This window comes from Mesocricetus auratus, unplaced genomic scaffold (assembly GCF_017639785.1).
Source record: "Mesocricetus auratus isolate SY011 unplaced genomic scaffold, BCM_Maur_2.0 Super-Scaffold_4256, whole genome shotgun sequence".
Lineage (NCBI taxonomy): Eukaryota > Metazoa > Chordata > Mammalia > Rodentia > Cricetidae > Mesocricetus > Mesocricetus auratus.
In genome coordinates this window covers 27,124,137-27,146,649 of record NW_024429182.1, presented here as the reverse complement: position 1 = coordinate 27,146,649, position 22,513 = coordinate 27,124,137, and the positions used below count along the sequence as shown (strand labels likewise).

Sequence of the window (22,513 nt, the reverse complement as noted above, 5' to 3'; positions counted from 1 at the left end):
CTATCACAAATTCTTTTCTTCAGTTAAAATTCCTTGAAAGTCTAAGTTATGTCTCTTTTAGATGGGAATGGATTCCATGTTTGACATGTCAAAGTAGATTGATGGTGCCAGGAGCAGACTTATTTCATTCTCATAAAAAAGAGAACTTACCTTATACCATTAAAACATCTTAAGTGCCGTATTCTGGAGATCTCTTAAGTGTGTGAAGACTGTCTATCTACCTAAATTATATCTCTATTTGACCTTAAAGCATATCTAAAATACCTACAAGTTTGATTGTAATAGGAGACTACTAACCAGCATTTCTTCATTATCCTAATTAGTTTGTAATACTATCTTTCAAGGACTAGAAATTTGCATTATATTGTTGAATGAGCTAATAGGTACAATATCCTGAACAAGAGTAGAAATGTATGCATGGTATGTTCTAACAAAAATCACTTCAAATTTGTATAAATATAAAAAAATATCTGAAAAGAGAGTAGAAACATATATCCTGTATAACAATGATAAACTGAATTTTTTATTAATATGCCAAAATCCATACCAATGTAAAATATTTAAGACTAGCAGTTATTCTTTTGGTTTAAAAGTAGATTCAATAATCTACCCTTTTATCCTATTTATCATATCTATAAACCCTTTTTCTTTGCAGAAAAAAATCTCAGAGCATAATTTCGTTTGTTGGAGTTTTTTCCTGACCTTTACCAATAACAACTTGCAAACACCATCCTAAGCTGTGACAAATAGCCATAACCCACGGATTGACCAAAAACCGTCCAACCCACCTCTTGGAAATGTGGGCATTGCATTCTCAACGTTATGTTCTGCTGTCTGGGGCAATGGCACCTTTAGGGGAAACAGAAAAAAATTGGGATAATTTTCAAACCCTGTGAGAACTAGCTTTATCATTTGATGTTCAATCTCTATGTAATAGGAAAATGCAAGGATTCTCTAGAGCCCTGGCTAGGGTAGTCTGTGAGGCTGGACCATCCCACTAGCCACCTTGAAACTGTTATGAGCAGTGAGTAGTTCAATGCCAATATTTGGGTGGTGTTTATCAGAGTCCTGGTGGAATCCTCTTTGTTGGTCTCTATCCTTCTTTTGGAGACTTCAAAGGTTGCTGTTAGACATGGCCGTGGCTCATTGCAGAGAACTTAAGCATTTTAAATGTCATATGCAGCACATTTTGAAGAGGTTATGGAGCTATATTTTGTTATGTACATCCACAGTACAAAAACTTAATTCCTAGTTACATGATAAAGACTCAAATTTCAAATCATGCAGAGGAAGCTAGATGAAGCCTTTTTTTCTAGAATTACTTAGTACTTTATATGACCATTAATATAATGACAAAAAGTTTAATATGCATAGTAATTTTATAATTTATAAGATAATTTTATACATTAAGAAAATGGTTAAAGAGTCAAAATAAAACAAAAGCATTGTGTGATGAGTGGCAATAGAATAGTCACTAATTTTAGTTTTCTTCTATCCCATATCTGGTGGCTCTTCTAACATGAGACAGAGATTTTGAATTTTCCTTTTAACAAGCATGCTTGAGGTTTAGAAAGGTGAGAGCCATGCTCCAACTCCAAAGTCAACTTTAATTTTTAATGAAACTGGGACTATATGCTAAAGAACACATATTTATGCAGTGAGAGCTCAGCTGACAAAATCATGAAGCTAACTCACCAGGATCATCAGATGGAGAAGGCCCACATGCATGGTGGTGGGAGTACTTGCTTTATGAATAGTCACTGTCCTTACTGTAAATTGCTTGTGAAGCCATAGCATTCCTTTCTATGGTAGGATTCATCCCCAAAACTCCAGCAGTGTATTTATCAATTATGGGCACATTTTCCCCTATGCATTGGTACATTGGATGACTCCCTTCAGCAATGTGTGATTCTGACAAGAAAGTAACCCGTCAATACCCTTGCTCTGTCAACCAGTTCTTCATATAAACTTAGAAGTCTGCCCCCCTGCAGTTATCTTCCATGACAGATAGTTGGTCAGTGTTAGTGTCCAGGCAAAGAGACCTCAATGGAGACATTCACAGATGCTCAAGGACATGTCTAAAATTGCTGAGCCATCGGTCATGGAAAGATAGAGAGTAAGAGTGTCCAGGATTCACTCTGTCAGTAGACAGTAAAGTGCTGTCCCAAGATAACCTCACGTTAACTTTAATAGTTAAAGCATGACTATTTTTCACATGCCATTCTATGAATAATAGATATGTCTTTTACAGTTATCATTGGGCACTTTGCCCTCCCTGTCTGGTCATTTTGCTCCTATGGTCTTGGACCCTTTGTTGTGATACATGCCTCAGCTCCTTATTACTTGCTCAAGGAATGTGCTTTTGACCAATGAGAGAAACTTCTTTATCATTTCAAGGCTCCTAAAGGAAAAGTGTTTTGAAAATAAAAGAAGAGAGATATGCATGGTAACCCAGAGAAGGTGAAATGAGGCAAGATCTCCTGAGCAGACGGGCAGCATGGTGGGGGAGGGGAAAGGTAGCCAGGAAAAAGAGAGTGGAGAAGAGTAAGGGAGAGGATGACATGGGGGAGCAGAAAGATTGAGTCAGGGAAGAATAGAGGAGAGAAAGATGAGAGATGCCATAATGGAGGGGGTCATTTTAGGTTTGAGGGGAGATCTGGCAGTAGTGAGATTTCCAGAGATCTACAAGGATGATACCAACTGGCAAACTAAATAGTGAAGAGGCTGTCTTAAATGCTCCTCCCTGATAATGAGTTTGACGACTACCTTATATACTGTCCCAGAACCTCCATCCAGTGACTGATGGGAGTAGAGACAGACACCCACAGCTAAACACTGAACTGAACTCCTGGAACCCAGTGACAGAGAGGGAGCAGTGATGAGCAAAGGGGTCAATACTGGACTGGTAAAACCCAGAGAAACAGTTGACCTGAACAAGGAGGAGATCTTGGACCCCAGACTGATGGCTGAGAGGCCAGCATTGGACTGATCCAGACCCCCTGAATGTGTGTGTCAGTGAGGAGGCCTAGGCAATCTATGGGGCTTTGGGTAGTAGATCAATATGTATGCCTGGCACACAAATGGACCTTACGTGCCCATCCCACAATGAGAGATGCTTTCTCAACCTGAACACTTGGTGAAGGCCCTAGGCCATGCCCTTAATGAAATGACAGACTCTAGAGATCCCATATGGAGTGCCTTAATCTCCCTGGCGAAAGGAGTGGGGATTGGGTGGGGGGCTGGGAGAGAATTGTGGAGAGGTAGGTGGGGGGGGAGTGAGAGTGAGCTGGGATTGATATGTGAAACAAGATTGTTTTTAATTTAAATATAAAATAAAAAAGAATAAAAATAAAAAGTAAAAGAAGAGGCTAGAAGAAGAAGCATGGAAAAGTTAGAAGTAGGACAGGATTATTAGAGTAGAAACAGAAGAATAAAGAGCACATGAAATAAAGAACATGAGCCTCAGACTGTGTAAGATGTTACTATAGAATCTTTAATACTCTCCTATGCTCCTGAGAAGCATTTCACCTTTGGTAGGGGCTGGAACTGGTCTCATAACCCTTATAACTGAAAGACTATTTACTATCCTGTTGGAGGTGTGATATACCTTCAATAGACCAATTTACTCTTTTTCTTGGGATATTTTTCTTCAGATGTCTCATTTGTCCAGTGGTCTCCAAATTACTTAGTTGGATGCCTTCATTCTCTTGGAATGAGAAAATCACAATCCTGCCCAAGTTCTAACTTTGGGGAGTTTCCCTTTTGACAAGTTATATCTGGTAAAATGAAAACATTTGTTAGTCTTATAGGTTAGTTGAAATTAAATGGTTATACTGTTTGATGAACTATCACCTTTTCTAATCAAGAAGTCTTTCTTGTTTGCATCTAATATTTAACAATTTTGATGGCATCCATAGCTTTTCTTCTCCCATGGAAACAAAAGCAAAACCTCTTCCTCAAAGTAACACATATTCTGGTTTCCATTCTGTAGTCAACATACATCTGAAGTATACAGGCTGATTTAATTCAGCAGCTTTCTCTATTATCTGATGCATCTCTACAGTTGTTTCTTTTTCATTAACATTTAGAAAATTTAAAGTTTATTAAATCAGGATGCAATCTATTTCTAGTGGTCTCTACTACCTCTTTCTGTTTATTAAGCATATTTTGTTTAGAGTTCAGTTAGATCTTTCTATAACTGCTTGCCCTCTAGGATTATGTGGTATACCTGTAATATTCTTATTAGAGGTTATGGACATTATGGGAATAATTGTACAAATTAAGAAAGACAATGGTCCAGCATGTATCTGTCGTAAAATACAACAGTTTTTTACATATTGCAACATAAAGCATATTACAGAAATAACACACAATCTTAAAGGGCAATAACTTTTAGAAACATCTAATCACACTTTAAATGAAATGATTAATCAACAGTAAGGGGTACCAATGACCATGAGTGATAAATTGTGCCATGCTTTATTAACCTTAAAATTTCCAAATGCTATTGTAAAGAGAATACCAGCTTCAAGGAAACATTGGATACTAGAAAAAACTGTTGAACTAAATCATCCTGTATACTTTACAGATGTGATGACTCCAGAATGAAAACCATAGTGTGTGTTACATTGGGAAAGAGGTTTTGCTTTTGTTTCCACAGGAGAAGAAAAGATTTGGATACTATCAAAGTTCTAAAGATTCAATTCAAACGTGAGAGACCTTTTGATTAGAGACACAATGGTTCATGAAGCAGCATGACAATTCAAACTGGAAAAAGGAAAACCTCCCCAAAGTTAAAGTTGGGCCTGGTTTTCTTTTTGTCTTTCCAAGAGAATAAAAACAGCCAATGAAGGAATCTGAAGACCTTTGGAAAAATGAGGCATCTGAAAAAGATGGGTGAACCATCTGGAAAAAAATGTCCTAAGAAAAGAAGGAAATTGACCTAATGGTATGGCATATTTCCAACAGGATAACATTTCATAAATCTTTCAAACTGTTTTCCTATTCTCTACATATGTGTTAGGCATGTGCATTTTATATAGTCCCAACTCAATTAACAACTAAAGCTGGTTTTGGAGTTGAAGTGTAGCTGTCTCCTTCTCTAAACCCAAGCATGTTTGTTAAAATAAAATCCAAAATCTCTGACTTATGTCAGAAGAGCCATCTGGTATGAGACAGAAGAAAAACAAAATCTAGAGAGTATCATTGATGTTATATCCCTAGGATTTATTTTGTCGTGACAGCTTTTATTGAGGTATAACTATTATCTCAAATTTAAAAATCTGCTTTGATATTGATGGTCATATAGAGTACTAAGTAATTCTAACTTTAGTCTTCATGTAGCTTTCAGTGTGTGATTTTAGACTTGAGTCTAAAGCAAGTGTTTAGAAATTAAGACTGTGTATCCTGGGTATATTTAATAGGTCATGTTCTTTAACCTCTCTTATATCTGCTGTATATGACATTTAATATGAGTTTTCCACAGTGAATGATGAACATTCCTATCACTGACTTTTGAAATATCCAAAAGATGATGGGGTCCCACAATGACCATTACACTGGGATTGTGGTAACACCACTAATCTGAAAAATGTCATCCAAAGATCAACTGCGGACTACAAATTGATCCAGACAATTTCAAAATGGTTATTTAATATGGTCCAATCTCTTAGACTACTCCATCCAGAACTTCAGATAGACTTGCATTTTCTCATCATACCAAGCCTGAAAAACAGGTGGATTCCCCAGGACTTCACCATTATCTACATTTTCTCAGGATCCTATAAAGATTCCAGCACCCCAAATCTGCAGGAAACAGTCTAAAAAACAGTATGTCCACATTCCCATGAGGTGGGGCAGACATTTTTTGATCATTCAGTAAATTTATGGATGTTTGCCATTGTTTAGGGGGATTGGTAGCAAGCAGTTACTGGTGATGTTCAAGAAAATATTATTCAAAGGCTAGATTCAGTGATCCATTTTCTGAAAAGAAAAAAATGGGGAATATAGGAATGATAGGAAAAGGGTGGACTACTTTAATCCCTAAAGCAGTTATTAATATAAAAAAGTTTGCATTACTATGGATTTTGGTATATTGATAAAAATTTAAAGTTTTTTGTTATGTTATATATATATATGTTTTTACTCTTGTTTGAGATATTTGTGTATGTTGACACATATTTAAGGTTATTTTGTCATACTGCACATGAATTTCTATTTTTGTCTAAGATATTTTACCTATGCAGCTCATTTAATTATGTAATATAAAGTTTTGGTCCTTAAAAACTATGTAGGATAATAAAGAAATACAGGTTAATAGTTAGCCATCCATAGCCATCAAACTTATAGTCATGTTAGGTGTGTTTTCATGGTCACACAGTGATATGTTTTAGATAGATACATAATCTTCAAACACTTCAAAGAGCTGCAGAATATGGCTTATAATATGATTTAATAACATAAGACTTTTTAGACTGTGAGACATACCTGTTCCTGGTAGCTCTGATATACCTCAAAAAAGGCTGATGAGCATCAAAGAATTTCCATATTGGAGCTTACTTTCTTTGTGGCAAAAGCTTGCCATTTGGGCAAGAAACATCTTGCCTTAACTGTTGACAGTATGCTGTCCAAACTGGACAAACAGGACACAAAGAAAAGGAACTGACATACTTTCCAAAAACATGGTAAGTCCTTCAAAATTTCCTGCCTCCCAGAAATGTCTGTCAGATATTCTAGGACTGTAGGTTGAAGCTGGATTCCCCAACATCACATAGGAACCTAGGGTGACTATACAGGCAGCCAGATACTTCTTATAATTTTGGAAATTGCTTGCTCTGCAACACCTGTTTGCTCAGGTAATACATTCTTCCCAAGTCTTTGATGAGGTTAAAGAGTAGATATTTACAGTTATAGTTTTCCTTAATCATGCTAGAAAATGAATTAGGTATAAAAGTTTGGACTCTTCAGAAGAGGACAGATGATGGAGTATTTTCTGTAATTTGTCAAGTACAAACTGACTAGACATTGTGAATGTATTTATAACTTGATAAATGCTCTTGTTGTATAGTTATAGTTTCTTTTGTTAAGGTTAATAACTTTTCTCTCTATTTAGAAAACACATGATGATAATTTTTATTGTATATAGTTTTACTTTAGAGTTAGAACTCTTTCTTGGGCTGGAGTGATGGCTCAGAGGTTAAGAGCACTGCTTTCTCTTCCAGAGGTCCTGAGTTCAATTCCCAGCAACCACACGGTGGCTCACAACCATCTAAGTGAGATCTGGTGCCCTCTTCTGGCGAGCTGACATATGTGTAAGCAGAACACTTACTGTGTACATAATAAATAAAACATAGAACTCTTTCTTTATTAGACAAAAGGGGGAAGTGTTAAAAGAACTTCATCTATGTTTTGATATCCAATGAAATAAACTGCTGAGAGGCAGTATTCCCATTCAGCTAGCTGAAATGGACATGGAGTTCCCTGGAAGACTCAGGAAAAGAAAAAGAAAGGCCTTGAGAAGAGAATGATGTGAAGTCAAGGGGTTGCAGAGCCTTTTTGAGCTGCAAAATGGACATTGAAGGTATGTGTCATGGCTACTTGTAATTATCTCAGGTTTTATCTTTAATGTTTATCCCCACATTTTATTTTATAATAAATAGTGAAAGAAATCACTATGAATATGAGAGGCATTTTTGTAGTCAGCATCCACCAGAGACACATCTTGTGTCCTTTTCCTGTGTCACTATTGTGGAATATTATTTCACATAAAATTTAGCCCTGTTCTCAAATTGCATAAATTAGAAAAGTTTCCAAGATGAATTGAACATTTTATTAGATTTCATGCTTTCCTTATATATGTAAACAATTTATATAAATTATACAAGGATTAAAAATCAAAGATTATGCCTGTCTGTGGTGGCATATGCATTTTAATCCCAGCACTCAGGAGGTAGAGGCAGGAGACTCTCTGAGTTAGAAGCCAACCTGGTCTACAGAGCAAGGTAGGAGAGTTGGACTACATCAAAGATCATTAAAAAAAAGAGGAAATCAAGAAATGCTTTTCATTAAGGAAAAAGCATAGTACTCTTCAAAATAAGCAGAAAAATGCTGTAAACTTCATTTTGATTGATCTTTTCTGATAAATTCAATTAAATTTTTATAAACTTTTACAGTAACATCTTTACCAATTATGAAATCCACATGATTATAGTCATCAATCTTCTTGTGATAAACTAGATTGTAGGTTTTAGCTACCAAGTTTTTAACATCTATGTGATTTGCCAGAATATCCTTTCCACCACTCCATATGACAGTTTGAACCTTCATGTTCTCCAACTTGTATATTGGAGGAGTAGACTAAAAGAAAATGAAGAACAGAATGCTTATATTTATAACATATCAAAGAAGGAACTGTAACATTTAAATTCTAACCTTGAATCAACTCAGTGATTATATACATGAGATCAAAGGCAACATTTATGAACTCTTAACATTTGTCAAGGCGGGAATGAACTACTGGTAAAGTATCATATAGCATACATAATTTTATCAAACTAGAAATCCTGTGAAATTTACATTCTTTATGGTTGAGATGATATTAATAACCATCTGAAAGGTTGTAAGGTTGTAGTAAAGTTCAGATGATAAGCTATAGAAATATTTTTTACTCTAGCTATAGATAAGCTATATTCTATTTCTATAGATAATTGATTTCTATTACTATAGATAACCTATAGATATGTATATTTCTATGTAAAATGCTATGAAAAGAAGTATTTCCAATCTTTTAAAGCTAATCTATGGCCTCCGTCTACTAATATCTTGGGAAGTAAAAAAAATATTCAGCAATCTTTTAAGAAATAATCATTTCTTTGGATCTTTCATACATTTTCCAAAAAAGGGAGGAATCACTACAGTTAGTAAAAGGAGACTTACCTGATTGTAATGCTGCATGTTTAGAGCTTCGCTGCCCCAGTTATAAGCTTGGACTAATCCCGTTCTGATTCCCTTTAAGTCAAAATAGGCTGTTGCTTACAAAAACTTCCAATATCAAATTACTAAGAATTAAGGATATCTGTGTCAATCCCTTTTCATGTGACCCATTGGGTCAGATTCAATATAACCACATATATGTGCACTGTAACTCTATGATCACATCATGTAATCCTGGACAAATGCAAACTGAAACATATGCATAAATTCTGAATCAGTCAAGCAAAGATATGATATAATTAAGAAAATTAGTAATTTGAAGAGTATTTTACAAAATTATAACTGGATCCTAGAAGCAACCTAGATGCCCCTCAACCGAATGGATAAAGAAAATGTGGTACATTTACACAATGGAGTACTACTCAGTGGCAATTGAATCTTGAAATTTGCTGGTAAATGAATGGATGGAACTAGAAGAAACCATCCTGAGTGAGGTAACCCAGTCACAAAAAGACATGGTGTGTACTCGCTCATATATTGATATTAGATATAGAGCAAAAGATTACCAGCCTACAATCCACACTTTCAGAGAATCTAAGAAACAAGGAGGGTGGGAGAAAGAGGAGGAGAGAAGAGGAGAGGAGAACATGAGGGATGTTCTCTATTATCCACAGGCAAGCGAATCCATTCTCCAAGAAACTGACACACACCTGTCCACCATTATCCAAGAACATTCACACAGGTACACACACATACACACACACACACACACACACACACACACACATGCACACAGACACACACATCTTTTAAATTATCTAAACGCACACCAATAAAGTTATATATTAAGAAATAAGGTAATATTTTGATGGCTACAGGAAAGCTTTTTAAAAATAAAATTTATTTGAGTTCAACACCTGTCACAAAGTATTATTTCTATCAGAAATAAATTAGAATTGAACTATTCTGCATTCACTTAGAATTTATTTTGTATAAAATATTTCCAATGATTTCCATGATGAAGGAATTTTGTCAAGTAATAGTACTTTTTGTTGAAAACCCAATTGCTTTAGCTCTGTAAAAATAATGAGGGATGAGTGCTTCATAGCAATCTAGTCTTCAGACATGTGTACACTGACTTTTTATAGTGCTAAAATTCTGGAACTACAGAGATGTGGTTACCAGATTTCTCCAGTCAAGGTAAGAGTGTGAGATACCTGTTAAAATCTGACACATGTCACACTTATGGCTATTGCCCAATAGATACAGAAACTTCATACCAGTGAGTCCAGAGCCAACTGAAGAATACAGCTCAGACATGAATTTAAAAAAAACAAATACCCATGAATGAAGAAAAATTCCAAATGAGAGGATATACATCTTGATCATAGGTACTATCATATGTATTGACAATGGCCATAGTAGGATAAGGCCATTTTCATCTTAATTCTACTTTGTTGTCATGGAGATCTTAAAATGAATGAAGGAAATATCTCACAATCTATGCTTTCACTCAAAGGCACATAAAACTTCTACTTTTCATTAATACATGATACTTGTAAAACAGTATTAATTTTTTGTAAACAAGGTTTATACTAGTTTTCTATGTTTTTAAGTTTAAATATATTTTCTTCTTTAAAAAACACAATGTTCATTCATCTCTACCCTCTATGGCTAAAGGCTTCTGGAGGCCAGGTTCATGAGATCACCAAGAAAATTTTCAAGTTTTTTTTTTTTTTTTTTGGTTTTTACGAGACAGGGTTTCTCTGTATTGTTTCGGAGGCTATCGGTCCAGCCCGGCCTCGAACTCACAGAGATCCGCCTGCCTCTGCCTCCCGAGTGCTGGGATTAAAGGCGTGCGCCACCACTGCCCGGCGAAAATTTTCAAGTTTTAAGATAAAATTTACTGCTTAGAAGACATGAGGATGGAAAAATTCCTTTTCACAATTAACATTTCCCCAAAGAGCAGTGTTTGTCCTCTTGGCATCAGAAACAATCATTGTTACTATCTACTCTCATCATCATCATCAAGATAGAGTATTGAACATCCCATCAAGGAAGGAAGATTTCAAACAAAAGAGAAAAGGAATTGAAATGCAGAAAAGGTTTACCTGAGAAAAATGAAGTATACTCCTAACTGAAGTTCCTTCCGGAATGTGTCCAGCATAAACATCAGTACGGCTCTGGTAAACAGTAAAACATGGTTAGTGTCTTCCTAAGAGTATGAAAGTTTAAAATAGTATTGCAGAACTGTGTGACTTTTATGATCAAATATTCCCTGAATCAATTGAAAGGAAAGACTGGATTTTGACCATAGCAAAGAAGTTAAGTATTTTTGTTTTATATGATAGTATGCAATGGAGATAAACTATTTCTGGAAAGAAGTCTTAATCTTAATGTGATTATTGAAAAGAAATCAGAGAAAAACATTACTTCATTCATACATAATACAGTTGGATTTTATGGTCATATTATTAACTTCAGAAATTATATGCAAACTATGCCAAATTTTGTACAATGAGCTATAAATATTATGTCAGTTAAGTTGTTCTATATTCTACAATCAAGTAGTTTGAATTTTTAATGTTTACCTAGTAAGAGGATGGTATCATTAGCAGTATCAAAAAACACTGACCCGAAGACAAAAATTACACATACCTCATTTAAATTCTTGGGGTTATATCCAAATAGCACTGTAAGTAAATTATTACAAACAGTTACGATTGTCTGCTGATGGCAAATTAACTGAAGGATATGATTATCATCTTTCCCGGTCATTATATCCTTTTCTCCAATCAATTTCTGAAAATGACATATTTAAATAATGGTTCTGAGACAACTGTCCAGTAAGAAGCAATGACAGAAGGAGTTTGAGTTGCATTGCAACATTTCAATATACTGATAAATTTATACGGTTTTGTTCACTATAACATCTTCTGCCTCCTAAGTGGTATGCCCTTAAATAGTTCTTTTCTGCTCCAGAACAAACACTTTCATAAATAATGAATTATTTGAGGTGATGGAGATTACCTATGTCATTATTTAAATGAGAGAGAATTACGGCTTTTCATTTACATCTGCAATAAATGTCTTTTAATTTATGTCAGCCATAAATGTATCTAACTAATGAAGAAACTAATGTTTAAAATTAGACATGTGACACACTATGAAAAGTAATTACTGCATAAGTTAGATAATGAAAAAAATATCTATAGTACTTGACACTTAAGAATATTTTAAAACATTTTTTATGCCACGGTGCATGTGTGGAATTCAGAGGACACATGTCAGGAGTCAGGTGTTTCCTTCCTTCAAGTGGGTCTCAGGGTTTGAACTCAGGTTAACAGGCACAGCTCCAAGAACCTCTACATACTTACCAGCCCAGTACATGACAACAGATTCTGTCAAAGTTAAATTATTAAAAAAAGTATGACTTCACAAAACAATTGTAAAAGCTACCTAGAAAGTAAGGTATAAAAGCCCCAAATGACTATGAACAGAGGAACTTGATAAAATAACACATAATGCAACTGGTTTCTAACATTCATACAGAGGTAAAACAGAATACCATTCTCTTTTTTGAATAGAATGAAATTTACTAAATTTGTCAGTAAAACATCTTTTAGATTGGTGTCATGAGAACAACCAAAGACAAATAACACATTTTTTGGCTACAGTAAAGAGAATACGTATCAACCACATTGAATATCTGTTTGTTATTGACATTCTTTGCAAACCAGAACTATAAAACACTGCATGGGGCTGGATTATTCAGCTGAGGAAGGGCATGCTGCATGAGAGCATGAGTTCAGCTCCTCAGCATCCCAAAAGCCAGGTGTATGTCTGTTACCCAAGCACAGAGTCAAAAGAGCCAGGCAGATCCTCAGCTCAATGGCCAATGAGTCCAGCCAATTGGTGAGTGCCGAGTTTGCTGAGAAATGCTGTCTCAAAAGACAAGACTAAGCCAGAAAACTCCTAATGTTGAAATTTGGCTCCTCATGCAGTTGCTAATTTAAATAAATAATAATAATATTAAAAGAAAGTCATTTTCCCTGTTTTTAATATCCTTGATTGAAGGCTGTTAACCATTGTCATTATTAGAAAAGAACAGCTGGCAATTTTATCTGTTTTTCAGGGTATATCTATGTCAATGCATTAAATAAAAATATCAGAAAGTTATTAAGAAGAGTCAGGTGCAACTCTCTGCATAAATGAAATGATCCTGAGTCACTGGCCATTATGCAATTACACGTAAAAACCAAACAAATTCTAACTCAATGTCAGTTAGATGACTCACTATAAAGAGACAAACTATGGCAAGAATACAAAAAAAATGTGATCAGTAGTGTTCTGGTAAACAAAGCATTCATAATTAATATATTTCAGCCTTCTGTATAAGATGTGATTAAAATAAATTTTAAAACAACAGGGAAAGCTGAATGTTACAGATAAGGCTATGGAAAGAAAGAGAAGTTAAAAGGGGAAAAAATCCCATTCACTCTATTGAAATTTCAGTCTGAAAACCAGATATGATAGAAAATTTTAAAAACAAATGCAAATAGCACATTTGTATGATAAAATGTATTAATAAAGGTTTCAGCAGAAATGAAAAATAGATGGGTAAAAAGAAAAAAATCCTTGATCCACTGGTAGATAACAATGCCTGGCAACCTGTGACATACAGTATCTGCTATAGAGCTGTGTGTGGTTACAAAGACCCTGAGGAGACAGGCAGCATGGAATTGCCTCAGCATCTCTGGTCTTTAGCTGGGTACCATTTGTATTTCCGAGAACTGTAGCCAACTTCTATTTCTGAGGGAGTCCTAGAAAGTATTACAAACCTTGATCACTGTTGGGTGAATGTATGCAACTGTTCGAAAGGCACCTGACAGATACTTGGTAGTCACAACAGGGCCCAGGGCAAGGTTGGCTTTGATTTTTTGGGCCAGCTGTGGGTTTGTTGCAAATGCCCCATAAGCTGAAAGAAAAAAAGAGAATAGATCACTTTTTCCTATTCTCTCTTGGTTCCAAGTTCCATGTAATTTTTAATCGCAACAGAGACTCTAAGCGTATTCTTTGTCATATATGTGAAACTTTGCTTAGGTAATTCTGATTCACCTGGAAGCACACCACTAGGATACTTCCTTTAAATTACATTTTAACTGTCACTGTGAAAGGTTTTGTTTGCTTAACTAGACATTCAATAACTTAGTGTGTTATATTATTACACACACACACACACACACACACACACACACACACACAAACACAAAGAGTGACAAATCAGCCAGAGCACTGGGGACAAGCCCTGTACCCATCACTAGGAGTCTCACAAGTAGATCAAGCTACACCAGTGGCACACATATGTAGAAGTCCTGGGTCAGATTCATGCAGGCTCCCTAGCTGTCCATACAGAGTCTGCAAGCTCCTATGAGCCTAGGTTAGTTGTTTCTGTGGGTTCCTTCTGTGGGTTCCCTGGCTTCACGAAACTTCTTCATCATACTGAGTTGCCTTGCCCAGACTCAATACAAGTAGAGAAGCTTAGTCCTTCCTCAACTTGATATGCCTTTCTTTGTTAACACCCATGGGAGTCCTGCCCTTCTCTGGTCAGTAACAGTAGTTGGGGGTACTGGTGGGGAAAGGGAATGAGAGTAGAGGAAGGTGGGAAAACTGTGGCTGTGATGTAAAATAAACGAATACATTTCATTAACAAAATAAATAAATAAAATTAATTAATGTCTTCTACAATTTTGGAATCTAGAAGGTAACATTTCTATTACATTGATCTTTTAAATATTTTCCTTTTGATCATACTGAAATTGGTTTGCATGGAAGACTTGTATACAACTTCACATTTTGATAATTGGTTAGAAGGACTGAGTAGCCTGTCTTTAGATAAAGACATTAAATTTCAACTTAGTTTTTTATCATTAAAATCTTCTCTAATAGTTGGATATGCTCTCTTCTGTGGCTGGAGAATGATATTTATAACTTCTTAATTGTCTGTTCCTCCAACCCCAGGGCCTGTGTATGTGTACACAAACACAATAATCAAATTATAGTTTAAGACTACCATTTTTGCAGTAGTTCTTCAATAAGGATTTCTTTGTTATTAGGGAACATTATTAACAAGTGAAGACAATTTTGCTTGTGACAAGTCAAGGGAAATGAGGAGATCCATTTACACCCATCTAGCTAGTAGACACTCTGGATACCAATTAGCATTATAGAATGAATATCCTACAAAGACATCCTCAAGAGAAAACATGTGGCCCAGTAAATATGAAGGTCTGTGGTATTGATCCTTTCCTCAATGGACTGTGAGTTTTGGGAGAAGTAGATTTCTTTAGTGTACTATGTGGATTGTAGCTAACAGCCAGCAAAGTACCCAAGCAGGCAGAAGACTATTTTCAAACCACTGGCATGAAAATTGATTAGAAATGTTTTTTCCAGGTAGTATAAGGTTTGGGAGCATGCATTTTTATTGTATTCACATTATGTAAATTAGCATGCCTCAGATCAGTCCAGTAAAATACTGCTTACTGGGACCTCAGAATGAACTGCTCACAGTAACCAAATGAACAAGACTTTTCCTAAACAGTATATACAAATCAATCTTCCTTTAAGAAATTAGTAAAAGACATCAAAACAATATATTAAGCCTATTTTTGAAAAGTGCTAAGAATTCCAAGTGACTCTATCACATTTTGCATTGTTCACATATCTCATATCTTTAAAATGATGATTTTAAAAAGCAGATAATAATTGTGTCTATTATTCTGTTATTTTGAAGATTAGCCAAGTGCAGTCACTCATGCCTGTAATCACACCATTTGAGAAGTGGAGTCAGAGGCTTGCATGGTGGAACCAGTCAGATTACACAGCAACACTCCGTGCCAAACAACAACAAACGTGGCCATCTGTTAGCAAATCAAACCAGTGCAACAAATGAATTTAATTTTTTGGCTAGTTTGAATGTTTTTAAATACTAACAAAATGTCATTTCTATAAATAAAATTATTTCCAGAGAATGCTTATGTGGTTTACAATTAAAAATTACATGATGGCAGATTTTATTCTCTCTCAGCATACCAAGAAATGTGCCCTGGGAATGACCAACATAGTAGATTTGTGTCTGTCCCGTCTTGTTCACAATGAAATCAATAATGGCTGGAATGTCGAATTTTATTTGTTCATCAAAACTGTATAAAACAGAAATTAAAGAGTTTGGTTAATTATAATAGCTGAATATTATCTTTTGAGGGGAAGCCCTGACTTGAAAATATTTCCAAAGGGATGCATGGGCACTGAGATAACACTGATCAAATATCAACTGCATACGCCCCATCATGCTCACCCATCACATGCCTATTTCCTACAATGCTCACAATGCCTTGAAATGATCTTTTGTTTGGCACTTTGTACAGAGCCAAGGATCAGAGCTCATTAAGTGACTGACTATATCTCTAAATGCATTTGTTCTATACCTGAATTTATAAGATAATATACCAGATACCCATGATATATATGTATGTATGTATGACTAGTCTTTATTTGTGTGTAAGAAATGTTAAAATGATCAATAAATTTAGAGGATTTTCAAAAATGAAAACAGGAAGAGGTTTCTCAAAGATTTTCTGAAATTTTGTGATAGAAATGAACCTTGTATATTTTGTATCTTTTATTCATTCCCTGTTTTTGTTTCATAATAATAAAAGCCTCAACAGAAGTAAAAAACAAAATTATAGATGATTAGAATTTAAGTCTATACTCATGAAATTGTATACACAAAATATGAACATTTTTTCTATTCAAATATACCTCAAAGAAATATTTCCTAAAAGAAGGAGACAAAATAGCAAAGTGATTAGTAGCTACAAGTAAGGAGATATATGATATTAAATTTTACTTTTATATTAAACTAAAACTAAACTAATCATATAAAATTTTAGACAAACATTTACCTATCAACCTTTTAAAATGTCATTCATTCAAGGCTCTGTTGATGCCTTGGTTCTTCAGGAGACTTACTTGTCTGAATAACATTTCACAGATATCTAAACTCCAGCTCTAGGGGGAATGGATGCAAATCCTGGGACCACTGGGCTCCTGTACATACACAGTCACACACACCCGCACACACACACATACACACATATATACACAGACACATATACACACATATACGCATACACATACATACATACATACACACACATAACATACACACCACATGCACACACATGCATACACACATATGTAAACACACATACATACACATACACACAGATAACTTGATGTCTATAACCATCCGGGAGCCTTCATCCTGTGACTGATGGAAGCAGAGGCAAACACACAATTAATCACTGAACTGAACCTAAGGAACCCAGTGACAGAGAGAGAGGAGTGATGAGCAAATTGGCAAAGAATGGGCTGGCAAAACCAGCAGAGACAGCTGATCTGAACAGGGGAGAGCTCTTGGACCCCAGACTGACAGTGGGGAGGCCAGCATGGGACTGATCTGGACCCCCCCAAATGTGAGTGTCAGCGAGAAGGCCTGGGCAACCTATGGGGCCCTGAGCTGTGGATCAGTGTCTATCCCTGATATACAAACAGTCTTCGTGTGCCTATAGCACAAAGAGGGATGCTCTCTCAGCCTGGACTCTTAGGCAGTGCCTGGACCCTACCCAGAGTAAAATGACAGACTCTGATATCCCCTATGTGGAAGGATTTGGCAATAGGGTGGGAGGGTAGAGGGGAAGGGGAGTGCAGGAGGAGGGGAGGGAGAGGGAACTGGGATTGACATGTAAAACAAGCTATTTAAAATTAAAAAAATGATAAAATAAAAAAAAATAAAATACTTAAATACAAAAAAAGTAAATTAAGTAAATTGTAAGAGTTCAAAATATTATTATGACTTTTTTTTTGGTTTTTCGAGACAGGGTTTCTCTGTATTGTTTTGGAGGCTGTTGGTCCAGCCTGGCCTCAAACTTACAGAGATCGGCCTGCCTTTGCCTCCCGAGTGCTGGGATTAAAGGTGTGCGCCACCACTGCCCGGCTATTAGACATTTTAATGAAGTTATTTTAGTCAGGTTGAGTAAATTTGTGACAACTTAAAAACGGTAAATAGAGTTTTAAGAAAAGTATACCAAAATCCTCTTACCTAAAATCCCAGAATGCTTTAGAATTTGGGTCTAGGGACATGTGTTTCCTGGCATAATTATTGCCTCTGCTGTTCCCCATCCACACATCAAAATGAGCATCTGCCAGAAGGAAGCCCAGGCTGCTATTGGGAGGGTTGAGAATCCAAGCAGAAGCAGACAGAGTCAACCCATGCTGCAAATATACTGCTGTCTTTGGGGCTTAAAAGAAAACATTTGTTATTATTGATTTTTACGAACATAAAATAACGGAACTCATTGTATTTTATACATGTATATCATTGCAGTTTTCTCATATTTGCATCCTTTGTTATCCTCTTTGACATCTATTTTCTTATTAGGAAATATTTGATAATATTTTCACTCATCATAGTACTGTTGGATTTGGGGGGTTTTGTTATGGTTTCTGGCTAGTGTTTTTGCTTGTTTGATTGTGTCTCGTGATACTGTCTCGATGTATAGATCTGGGTGGCCTGGAGCTTGATATGTCAACCAGGGTGGCCTCGAATTCACACAGATCTGCCTGCTTTTGCCTCCCCAGTGCTGTGATTAAAAGCAACAAGGCTTGTCTTTTTGTTTGTTGGCTTGTTTGCCACAGTGAAGATGTAATCAAAATAGAAGTGTTAACAGCTGGTTATCCTCATGATGTATACATAGATATCATGCAATTTCTTCAGAGTAAAATAGTCGCTGTGCTCATTGGAGCCCATTTTTCTTCCTGCTCCTTATTGAATACATATGAACTTCCCTAAGGTTTTTAACTTATAAGATTTTCAAGCTTTATGATTTTCTAGTGAAGAGTCTAAACTCATGTAAGGCAAAAGGCAATATGGGTAATGTACAATAAATAACTCCAACAAAAATTCATTGAACATGAGTATCATCTGTGACACATCCAAACATACAGTCAGAATGAACCAGGAGCAGCAACCAACTAGAATGATATTGTGAACTCTCACAGCAGTAACTCAAGCATTGCAGAGTCAGTGTGCTTGGAGGTTCTTGGCTTTTTAGGCAGGAATTCTGAGCTTTCATCCTGTGCAAAATCTGAGTTTGTGAGACAGATGGTGCATATTTGTGTAGTAATAGGATCTAGCATGGCAGGTATCACACATACTCCTGATTTGCATGTAGAATCCAGGGAGCTTTGGGAGCTTCTTATTAGAGGTAACTGATGGAGGGATTTTCACAGAATGCATTTAAATTTCAGTACTTTTGTTACTTACTGTTACACGAATCCATGGTCTCATTCTTCCCGCATGGAATCCGGTAAAGTGAAAGAATGTAACCATCGCCAGTCACAACCTCATACACTTCACATTTATAGCCCCAGTAGGAAATAATCTCACCCTAAATGTGGAAGAGGAAATACATTGACTTTCATTTGTTTGGTCATCTAGACACTTTCATAATTCTTCAGTAAATTTCCTTTTTAGAATTTAGTAACGATTTTTATGTAAAGAGAAATTTCAGATTATCACGAATGCAACAATTTGGAAAGAATGAGTGGAATGGCAGCAAATCTTTGAAGTGTGTTGATAAATGAGAATAACTTACAGTATTCATATTGGCTTCAGGATTCTTTGGTTTGGATTTCAACAAACAAAATATGTTTCCAATTACATGAACAAAGCAAATTGTTTTCAGTAGCGACCACATTTAGACCTGCTGGGAAATAGTTATTAGCTTGACATAGTACATGCCCCATGTAAATTCAGGTTATCATTCTATAAGACTCAGAAATACCTCTATAATTTTCGAAAGACAGCTGAAATTCAAAGTATTTACCCAAACTGTTCAAAAACTACTTTCTGCCCCTTAGCTTTTTATGAAGCTTAAATAATTGTATGCCGCTTACTGCAAAATATCATGGAAAGGTATTTGGAACTTCTCTTAACAGAATCATTATCTGGTTCATCAATGAATCAATGAAGCTGTTACATAAGTTAACCCAAAACAGTTCACAGCTTGACTACAACAGAATAAAGCTAAGAAAAGTGATAGAAGGACCATAACATGGGGTATGTGAGAGCAAAGAAGGATGAACAGTCACATGAAACTAAAGCTTGTGGCTCAGAGAGACTTTATCTAGCCACTACTGCCAACCCAGATTTCTTTTGAGAAATATTAACACAGATATATTCCACTAACACTTCTGAAATTTTTTGTAAACATACCTTTAGAAAAGTACAAATACTGATAATATTTTCAATACAAATTAGTCACTTTCCCGTTGATAGGGAGCCCAGACACTGTAGACCCTGCTCTGTGTTCTAGCATTTTTCCCCCACAAATCATTAATATCAAAGCACAATGGAGAAAAGAAGAAAGATACACTCCATAAAATAACTTTAGTGCAATAAATCATGGGGACAAACTTCAATGAGAGTTGTGCTGTACCTAGAATGGAATGAACTTCACTCATGAATATATTAATTATGAGTTGACATTTTAAAAAGTTTGCAATACCACAAGTTCATACTCACTGTTACCAATGTAAAGTCTCTAGGCGTTCTGGAGTGTAACTGAAATATTAGTTCTCCTTGTTCATTCCTCTTTGTAATTATCTGTGTGAATATGTTCTTTGGAAGACTATCCCTATAAGGACAGTGGCTTTGACTGCAGTGAACTCTGACATTTGCTAAGAAACCAAACATTTGAAAAGCTCTCAAGATGGAAATGATCCAAAAATTTCTTCAGAACTTTGCATGTCTGTGATTTGTCATGTGGTATAACGTTTCTTAGCTCCCAGTGCCCTGACTGTCCATTATGGTAAACATCAGAGAGTTCTTCAGCTTTGAAGTGTCAGGTGTACCCAGTTTTATCAGATACTTTTGCCGTTTGTTGTAAATGGAGTTGTGTACTAACAAATGTTGCAAACATCAAGAAAGTCAGGCTTGGAAAGTAGTTTTTAGCAATTTAGCTAAGGAAAAAAGCTGTCTATTTTGGGAGATATTCAAAACACATACATGGCAAATCATTAGGAACCAAGGCTTGGGGACTACACATGATTATTGCCCTAGTGTGCTTTCTTTACTGTGATAAACTTGGTAGCAAAGAACAACTTTGGAGAAAATGATTCATTTGGCTTATATGTCCTGATCATAGTCCATCATTAACAGAAGTTAGGGTAGGAAATCAAGGCAGAAGCAGGAAGCAGGAACTGAAGCAGAGGCTTTGTGGTAATTTTGCTAACTTGCTTGCTCCCCATGGCTTCCTCAGTGTCTTTTCTTATGCCATCCAGGACCATCTGCCCAAGGATGTCATCTCCACAGTGGGCTGGACCCTCCAACCTCCATCTTTAATCAAGAAAATGCTCCACAGACTTGCCTGCATGTCAGTCTAATGAAAACATTTTTTCAACTGAGGTTTCCTCTTTCTAGCTGTCCTGAGCTTGGTCTTATCTATGTATTCTAAGTGAATGTAGAAGGAGATATTGATTGCAAAAATCATACTCTGACACACACACACACGCACGCACGCACATACACACACACATGCACACTCACGTGCATTCACGCACATGCATGCGATGCACACAAGCTCATACACACTCATCATACACTCAGACACAATCATAGTAAAATGAAACAACAATAATAAATAATATTAAAAATAAAGTATGCTTTTCCCCAGCTCTTTATTCCTAGATCACATGTTCTCTGCATGTATTATTCCCTTGATGATGCCACCTGGTATTAAGAATTGACAAAAATCAAGCACCTATTATATTCTAAAATCTCTGGCACAAGGAAGTAAAACAATGATTGTCTTTACAATGGACATCAATTTTCATGTTTTGTTATAGAAACACACAAAAGGCATTATCTAATCATGGTCAGTGTAAAATTGATTTGGCTGAAAACAGCCATACATAGAATGCTAAGATATCTGGGATGGCTGGAGAGGCACTATCCTAAGAGGAGGATGACAGGGAAATACTGGCTTCACTAACTAAACTTTTGCAAAGAGGAACAGAATGAAAGATTCTTGAATTCATTCCATAGAAATTGGCACTTACAAGGCAATATTCTTAATGCAATGGGAGAGACCGAAACTAAGGAACCACAGTTTAAGAGAGGGAGAGAGGGTTAGGATATCTGCACTGGATTTTCAGTAGCTTGCTTGTCTATTTACCTATTATCCACCTGTCTATATGTCTGTCTATCTGCCTGCCTTTCTGTCTGTCTGTCTATCTATCTATCTATCTATCTATCTATCTATCTATTTATCTTTCTTTCTATCTACGTAAAGACAGTTTCACTAGGTAGTTATGGCTAGTCTGAAACTTGCTTTGTATTTCAGGCTGAGGTCAAAAATCACAGAAATTTTCCTGCCTCTACTTCTTGAGTGCTGAGACTAAAGATGTATACCACTACACTCTGACACTTTATTTTCTAAACTACAATTATATATTTACT

The 22,513-nt window shown here is 36.0% G+C and overlaps 1 protein-coding gene across 6 annotated transcripts; it reads right to left on the bottom strand.

The window, feature by feature from the left end:
- Positions 1–805: 805 nt before the first annotated feature.
- On the bottom strand, positions 806–20,715 carry LOC101824210 (tear acid lipase-like protein). 6 transcript variants are annotated; one of them, XM_040745385.1, is made up of 11 exons: positions 20,579–20,715; positions 19,650–19,757; positions 19,319–19,442; positions 18,095–18,293; positions 16,024–16,133; positions 13,773–13,909; positions 11,590–11,733; positions 11,043–11,114; positions 8,935–9,006; positions 8,184–8,355; positions 806–849 (listed from the first exon to the last, which is right to left on the bottom strand). In XM_040745385.1, exons 2-11 carry the CDS (start codon positions 19,749–19,751, stop codon positions 821–823), a joined length of 1,161 nt encoding a protein of 386 aa, XP_040601319.1. In that variant the 5' UTR covers positions 19,752–19,757; positions 20,579–20,715; the 3' UTR covers positions 806–820. The 6 variants fall into 6 exon arrangements, with proteins under 6 accessions (XP_040601319.1, XP_040601312.1, XP_040601296.1 ...); XM_040745378.1 differs by lacking the exon at positions 806–849 and adding an exon at positions 5,936–5,982; XM_040745362.1 differs by lacking the exon at positions 806–849 and having other exon boundaries at positions 7,806–8,355.
- Between the last annotated feature and the right edge of the window lie 1,798 nt (positions 20,716–22,513).

Bases quoted from the DNA above. Each gene is read 5' to 3' on its own strand.
- LOC101824210 (XM_040745362.1), bottom strand. From the start codon at position 19,751: ATGTGGTCGCTACTGAAAACAATTTGCTTTGTTCATGTAATTGGAAAC. The intron at 13,910-16,023 runs GTATGCTGAGAG...TTTTTCTTTCAG, and splicing joins TTCCCAGGGCACATTTCTTG to CTTATGGGGCATTTGCAACA. The intron at 9,007-11,042 runs GTAAACCTTTTC...TTTGACTTAAAG, and splicing joins GTATACTTCATTTTTCTCAG to GGAATCAGAACGGGATTAGT.